Genomic DNA, 7,929 nt, shown 5'->3' with positions numbered 1-7,929 from the left:
CAGAATCCACGGTGCATCAGTGACTATTTGGGATGAATTTTGTTAATTTTGTTTTGATCACATTTTAGTCTTAATTTTTTTGATTTTTGAATTTGAGTTTCAAATAGTCACTGCAGTTTGTGTTCTTATCTGCTGCATAACTTCCCGTCATAACAACCAGCTGAAACATTAAAGAAATCTATAGATTTAAATTTACAATGTTACATTTTAAAATATGCATAATGCCCGACCTGTTAGCGATCTGCGTGTTAGCTTGTTAGCTACCAACCGAGTTCAAAAACTCCATGATGCAAAAACTACCGAGTAGTTTTTGCAAACACTGACAGAGAGAATAAAATGAGTTGATCAGCAGGTTTATGACTGGTGCGCTTTATTAAGATAAACTGATAACTTATATAGACACAATTGTACAATTCATTGGTCTGTACAAAACATAAAACCATTCGAGTCGAGCCCACGCTTCGCCGTCACACTTGGTTGAAATGACATCATTTCATTCTGGTGTTTTCACTGAAATTACAGTCAGTTACAGGATTCAATATAGTAAAAAAAAAAAAAAAAAGAGTCAACACAGGTTTTAAAAAAACAACAACAACAGAACCAATGTGAAACACGATCAGAACCAGAACTCAAAAAAAAGGAATCAGTTCATCCAGAGCTGCCCTCTACCAAACACACACACACACTCCTGGGTTCAAACTACAAGCACAACACACACTCAGGGTTTGAGCTGGACCGGACCGGACCGGACCGGACCGACCCCGTCGGCGCGTCACGCTGCCCACCAGAACCTTCTTCCAGAAGGAGGAATGAGAATGTCGGCTATGTAAGGCGAACGACAGAAAGCCATGCATCGTGTCGAATCAGAGGCAGCTCGGTGTAACGGAGGCGTCATGTGACCGGGCGGGGGCGGGGCCATGAGGCGGGGGCGGGGCCATGAGGCGGGGGTGGGGCCATGAGGCGGGGGCGGGGCCATGAGGCGGGGGCGGGGCCATGGGGGGGGGGGCCCAGCTGCATGGATTCGCCCGCCTCATGTGGTTCTAGTTCTGGATGTGCAGAAAATCAAACTTCAGCTAGAAGAGCGTGTTGTTAGGAATCGGTGATCGCCCGGCTCCTCTCTCTCCTGCTGCCATGGATTCTGGGAAAACGCCACGCAGAGTTAGCTGCACAGGAATGTCATCCGGGAAAAAGATTAGCGTTTCAGTCCTTCATTTCTCCAGAAGCGCTCGGCTCTGCATAGTCGGAAAAACGTGACGGATTAATTCTAGTGATCCAGGTGGAGCCTGGCGATGCGGCGTTCCCGATCGGACCGCGCGGCGCCGTCTCCACGGTACATTGCACTAAAGAGGAGGAAGGGGGCGGGGCTTAAAAGCTGAGATACGATGTGCTTTACGGTGATTACATGAAGGAAGGAGACGAGAAAAAGAATCACATTCATATTTTAAGACATTTCAGTGACATGTCAGCGCGTCTACAGTAAATCTAACGTGATATGAAATGCGCCTGCCGTCCTGCAGAAGCCTACAGGGGGAGGGGGGCCCCACGTTACGTACTGGTGGGGTCGAGGGTCAGGATGGGGTCAGGAAGAGTTCAGGTCGCAGGATTAAATCTGCGTCTCGATCAGGCAGTCTGTTTGGGACGGTGGGGGGGCCAGGGGTCACGGGGTCAAAGGGTGGGGCAGCAGCGGGTCCACGGCCGGCCTAGATGTTCTGACAGCACTGCATCTTTGGTTTGTTCTCAGTGGGTTGCACCTGGATGTTGACCACATTGTTGCTAGGCGACATGTCGCTCTCCTGGCGCTCCGACATTTGCTTCTGGGAGACGATCCGGTAGATTTCTGCAGGGCGAGGAAACGGATCACTAAACGACACTTTAACATTTACTTCTGCTCATCCTGACAACGACAACCAATGAACAGACCTTCGTCGTCATGGAGATGACTGCTGACCAAACAGTAGCTAAACACACAGAACCAGAACTGAACTTTAGCTCAGTGGTCCAAACAATTAATCGACTTATGACTGCTGATTAATTGTTTTTTTGATTATAATTTGTTTGATTAACCGATAACGTCAGCCTATGTTGTAGTTTGGCCTCCATCCAGCAGGGGGCGCTGCTGGTAATCCTAAAGCACAGCCAGTTAATACAAAAACAAACATGGTGGAGCCATAACAGACCCCGAAAGAAAAATGGTCCAAACAAAGACCGGTGTGGGATGATAAATCCACTTTATGTGGTTCTTTTTAGAAATATAAATATCACGTTAACTTTTCACCACTTCGCTGTCCGATGAAACTGAGGATTTGACAACAGAAAAACGAAGAAAGCAGAAAAATAGTAACAGAAAAAATCATGAAGTCAATAATTAAAGTTTATTTTGAGGACCGTCACGTTTTCAAAGTTTTAACACTAATTAAATATCAACCAGACAGTACTAATGTTCATTATTTCACTAATTTTATTCTCATCTTTTTTCAGCAATCCAATACATTCCTAGTTTTCTATATTTAATAAATATATTTAAGCTTATTAATTTTTTTTACTATTAGTTTATTTGATAGGGACAGACATACAGCAACACAGACAAACTGAAAGAAAACAGCAGTCCCATGTTTATGTCACAATGCAATAGCTAATTCGCAGCATTTGTCCCTAAAAATCTAAATTTAGTTTATTCAGTCAGTATTTAAGACAGCTGACAAAATATTGTTAAAATGTAGTTACTTTTTTATAAAGTTCATCATATTATGAAAAAAATAAACCATTAAGTAACAGAAAGATGATGGCCCTTCTTGATACAGAGAAAACTGGGTTTTAAAAAAATCAATGAGATCAATCGCCTTGAGAGAAACTCAATCAATAACTGGTTGTTTGGGTGGATTCTATAACTTCCTGTCACATTTAACAGGATGTGTGTTATTGCCTCTCAGTCTCATCCTGAAGCCGTAAATCCAGACGGTCAGCTGACCCACATTCCTCTGGAAGTTAAACAGCTGCAGCTTTAACGTCAGAACGTCCAATCAGACGCTGCGATGTTCCCTCCAGCTGGACCAATCAGATGCTCCGCCTCTCCCTGCTGTTATATGGCTCAGAGATAAGCTAGCTGCTCCGCGCTAGCTGCAGCTAACAGCCTCATAAAGCTGCGATAAGGACAGCGGGGGACGGGTTCTGCTGACAGGGACAAAGACGGCCCATAAAGTCAGAGCTCACCTGTCAGGATGGTCTGGAAGGCCGTCTCCACGTTGGTGGAGTCCAGCGCCGACGTCTCCAGAAAGGACAAACCGTTTTTCTCTGTGGAGGAAAGTGAAAGAGACGTCTGTGAGACATGTGACCAGCGGGACGGGTCGTCCCCGTTTCCGTCCTGAGGCTGAAACTGGACTGACCGGCGAAGGCGCGGGCCTCGTCGGTGGGCACGGCGCGCAGGTGGCGCAGGTCGCTCTTGTTGCCCACCAGCATGATGACGATGTTGCTGTCGGCGTGATCCCGCAGCTCCTTCAGCCAGCGCTCCACGTTCTCGTAGGTCAGGTGCTTGGCGATGTCGTAGACCAGCAGCGCCCCCACCGCGCCGCGGTAATACCTGCAGCATCACGACGAAGACCACAAACAATCACCATCATCATCATCATCATCATCGTCAGACTGTTGCTGGAAAAACCTCTCAACTGTGGATACAAACATAAAGGTGTCGCATGTTTTTCATATTTCCCACCAGCCACTTGGCCCGATGCTTTAGAGCTTTTTAAAGCGATAATTGAAATAAATTATTCCTCATTATGTGTTTGGTCTCTTTGATCATTCTATTAATGCAACTTTAAAGTGATAATATGGAGCAAAACCAGAAACTGAGAATCACGGCAATCAACAGGAAGGAGCTGAAGATGTGAGACAAAAGGACAGTTTTTGGTTAGCATAAAATATTTTATATACTAAGTGGTTCAGCATTAGCTTACACTCATTTTTATGCGTGTAGTGATAGCTTCTGCTAATTTCCTAATATGTTTAGCATTAGCTTCTGCTACTTTTCTGTTATTAGCATTAGCTTCTGCTACTTTTATGTTATTAGCGTTAGCTTCTGCTACTTTTATGTTATTAGCGTTAGCTTCTGCTACTTTTATGTTATTAGCGTTAGCTTCTGCTACTTTTATGTTATTAGCGTTAGCTTCTGCCAAGTTTGTAATGTGTTTTGTGGTTTTGCATTAGCATCTACCATTTTTTAAGAGATTAGCGGTTTAGTTCCTGCTCATTTTTTGTTTAGCGGTTAGCCAGTACCTTCTGCAAATTTTTTGAACTTAGTGATTAATGTTAGCTGCCACCAGTTATTTTGTGTTTAGCCTTACCTTCTGAAAAACCTTTTTCGTTCAAAATTTTTCTATTAATAAATTCAACAGAACTATAATACACTGTATAGCTTCTGCTATTGTCTTATGTGTTTAGCGATAGCTTTGGCTAATTTATTATGTTTAGCATTAGCAGAACTAAGATTGTTGTTCAGTGAATTAGCGGCGAACTTAGCAGTTAGCAGTGATTAATAACTATATTCTCCATTAAGTTTCCATAACAACAATGGTGGCCATCTTGAAAAATAAAAAAATGTAAACATGTAATTACACCTGCTACAGTCCAACTATGTATGATGTCACAGTCACACCAAAAGTGTTGATCAGAGATAAAATACATTTTCCTTTACGATCATCTGAGTTGAGTTCTTGGATCTGCATGTGAACGATTTACTGAACTGTTCACTATCACAGCTTTGCTGCACAGACATGAAGTTGTTATTAATAAAAGCGTGAAGCCTTTCTGAACAGCTGAAGCAGCTCCCAGCATGCCTTGCTGGACTCACGCTGACGTGATGGCCCGGTAGCGCTCCTGGCCCGCCGTGTCCCAGATCTGGGCCTTCACCGTCTTGCCGTCCACCTGGATGCTGCGCGTGGCGAACTCCACGCCGATGGTGCTCTTACTCTCCAGGTTGAACTCGTTCCGGGTGAAGCGGGACAGCAGGTTGCTCTTCCCGACGCCCGAGTCTCCGATGAGGACCACTGAGGCGCAGAGAGCAGAGTTACAGGCCGACCCGCTTTTATTTTCCCTGAAAATAACTTAAATTATCCAAACTGTTGAAAGTATAGAAACGCATTTCTATCATTAAGAAAAATCTCAACAGGAAGTCGTAATCACAAGAATAAACTCATAATATGAGCATCAGATTTAATAATTATGACCTTAAAAATCCAATTCTGACTTTAATTCTTGTAATTATAAATAAAGCACAAAATATTTCCGTCTTCCATAATTTTGATTTTTAAGATAAGATAAGATTTATTTGTCATTGTCATCAACAGATTACAGATTGAGACTGTGCTTGACTTGAGTTAAAGTGCAGGTTATAAACACATACACAACACGCAATATAAATATACATACATAAAAAGTAGCTATAACTTTAAAATTTGTAATCAAGGCTTAAAAACTGATAAATATGAGTTTAAATCTTTTAATTATGACTTTTAATGTTGTAATTATGACCCAGCTCATAATTTCGTCCCAGAGGACAGACTGGTTACAGACTGGTCTGAAGAGGACGGAGGCCCAGGAGGGACAAACATCCCTCTGGTGTCTGAATTTCCCACATTGTGGAATAAAAACCAACAAACATCCAAACTTTTCTCTGTGATTTTATGACTAAACGATGATTCTGAGATTATGATCCATTTATGGTTAGGCTTTCATGTTTTCAGTTTTATTTACTGCATTCACGATTAACAATGTTTATATTTGTCACAAGAATTGGTTTCTATGAAGCAGTTGCATCTTTTCCAGCAAACTGACTGGAGATTTAGTTCCATTTCACTTTTTGAAATTACTATGCTACAATAAAACCAGCTGAAAATGTGGCTGCACAAAAAAAACTCAACTTTCACAACTTTCTGCTTTGAGCCTCTCACCAAAAGTAAACAGCACAGCAGTATTTGGTTTTAAGAAATCAGTTGACAACAAACTAACAAAACTTAAACCACCACCAGAGTTTCAGGTTTTCTTGTTTTGCAAAAAGAAAATCTACAAATGCAGCTTTGTGGAAATACAAAATAAATCAACAACTAGCTGAAGCCTGATAAATACAAAAAAATACAAAAGTCAGCTGATAGCAATTAACTGATCAAATGTTTTAATCACCTTATCTATAGGTTGAAAAGTGTGGTGTGCATTTATATACAGCTCTGCAGAACCTTATCTGTGGTTTCTCTCCACCAGCGCTGAATGAATACACACAAAAACATCTCCAGCTCACTTAGCCTGCATGGAGAACAGCAGTTCATAAGTATCTCCAATGCTTCTTAGTTTGATTTAGTTTTGTACTTTGACTAGGCCACCCTATATCATCTCTGGCTGAAGGTTCAGAGTGTTTGTCCTGCTGGGAGGTGAATCTCCATCCCGGTCTCAGGTTTCTGCTGCCTCTATTTGCATAGAGGGACAAATTTCACATGCATGCCACACTTTTCAGATTTTTACTTGTGAAAAGAAAAACAAATCCTATAAAATCGGATTGTAACAAAACGTGAATACTTTTTCTATGTCCTGTAAATAAATAAACACATTAATGTTAATGTTAGCAGTAGTTAATAGTGTTTTTAAATTAAACTCAGTTGGACCCTCCCAGAACCTTTCCCACCCGAACAGAACCGACCCGTTCCGGGCCCAGGCTCTCCTCTCTGCTCCGATTCTGGTACCGTGCCCAGTTAAAAGACCCGCCGGATGCTCGGTCCGGACCTCGGCAGGATGATAACGGTTCAAGGTGTGTCCCACAGCCAGCCGGCTAGCCCGAGCTAACCGCTAACACGAACCCAGAACCGCCGGGAAAAAAGAACAGCTTTGTTGCGTCCCGATCACACCGGAGCCGTTTGGGCTAACACCCACTGATGACCGGTTCTGACCCGGTCCAGAGAGAACGCTGGGGGTCGGAGTCAAACGGAACACAAAAGAAAAGGCTGGTTCCGTTAGCTGCCAGTTAGCCTGGGAGATAACAGCGACGGGAACACGACCTACCTTTGAACAGATAGTCGTACTCATCGTCTCTGGTGCCCATCGTGTCAAAAAGAACAGGGTAGCCCGATATTTGATTTATTAAAAACTAAAAATCAGAAATCTTTCTGACTCTCCAACGGGAATCTGTTTGGAATCTGGACGTTCCGCCTGTCTTCTTCTTCGCTAGAATCCAGGCGGGTGAACACTGCGGCCCCCTGGTGGTCAGGAGAGGAACTGCACGTGTGGTGGCAGATTCCGAGTCCAGAACCACTAATTCTGCTGCCAACATCTGACAAAACGTAAAGATAACTTTACTTTGGGAGAATACTAAGTCGGCTGCTTTACTTTGCAACAAAAAACACCTTTCTACAAAACAATGGAAGTTAAATGCAAATATTTAACATTCATTAACATGCGTAATTCTTTAAATAAAATTTATTGTAAAATTAAGGACATCAGAACATAACAGAAATTCGTGGAATTTGATTCTCTGATAGTTAAATTCCTATACAGGAAAAATGAACAAGCAATCATCAAATATAAATAAATTTATAAACAAAGACAGAGTATTTGAAAACTACAAAATAAATCAATGAAACAAAGATTGAACCAGCAACCTTCCCACTGAAGGATGACATTTAATCCATTAATTTATGTAATCTGCTTCACTAAACATGGTTTTATGACAAAAAGCATCCAGGTTAACTCTAAGTTACTGATTCTCATTTTCCCAACATTTACAAATAAATCTGATTGTTGCTAATAAGGGGCGCAGTTGGTAGAGCTGTTGCCTTGCAGCAAGAAGGTCCTGGGTTCGATTCCCGGCCCGGGGTCTTTCTGCATGGAGTTTGCATGTTCTCCCTGTGCATGGTGGGTTCTCTCCGGGTTCTCCGGCTTCCTCCCACAGTC

The 7,929-nt window shown here is 42.5% G+C and overlaps 1 protein-coding gene across 1 annotated transcript; it reads right to left on the bottom strand.

The window, feature by feature from the left end:
* Positions 1–353: 353 nt before the first annotated feature.
* rab11a (RAB11a, member RAS oncogene family) lies at positions 354–7,265 on the bottom strand. Its single transcript, XM_044104611.1, has 5 exons — positions 7,042–7,265; positions 4,844–5,039; positions 3,384–3,577; positions 3,211–3,291; positions 354–1,837 (listed from the first exon to the last, which is right to left on the bottom strand). Exons 1-5 carry the CDS (start codon positions 7,079–7,081, stop codon positions 1,701–1,703), a joined length of 648 nt encoding a protein of 215 aa, XP_043960546.1. The 5' UTR covers positions 7,082–7,265; the 3' UTR covers positions 354–1,700.
* Positions 7,266–7,929: the final 664 nt, after the last annotated feature.

Source organism: Gambusia affinis, linkage group LG02 (genome assembly GCF_019740435.1).
Source record: "Gambusia affinis linkage group LG02, SWU_Gaff_1.0, whole genome shotgun sequence".
NCBI classification, from domain to species: Eukaryota; Metazoa; Chordata; class Actinopteri; order Cyprinodontiformes; family Poeciliidae; genus Gambusia; species Gambusia affinis.
This window is presented reverse-complemented; position numbering and strand designations above follow the sequence as displayed.

Excerpts from the sequence above, each read along its gene's own strand:
- rab11a (XM_044104611.1), bottom strand. The coding sequence starts at position 7,081 with ATGGGCACCAGAGACGATGAGTACGACTATCTGTTCAAAG. Across the intron at positions 3,578-4,843 it reads TACCGGGCCATCACGTCAGC|GTATTACCGCGGCGCGGTGG; the intron begins GTGAGTCCAGCA and ends GTGATGCTGCAG. Across the intron at positions 3,292-3,383 it reads CGAGGCCCGCGCCTTCGCCG|AGAAAAACGGTTTGTCCTTT; the intron begins GTCAGTCCAGTT and ends TTTCCTCCACAG.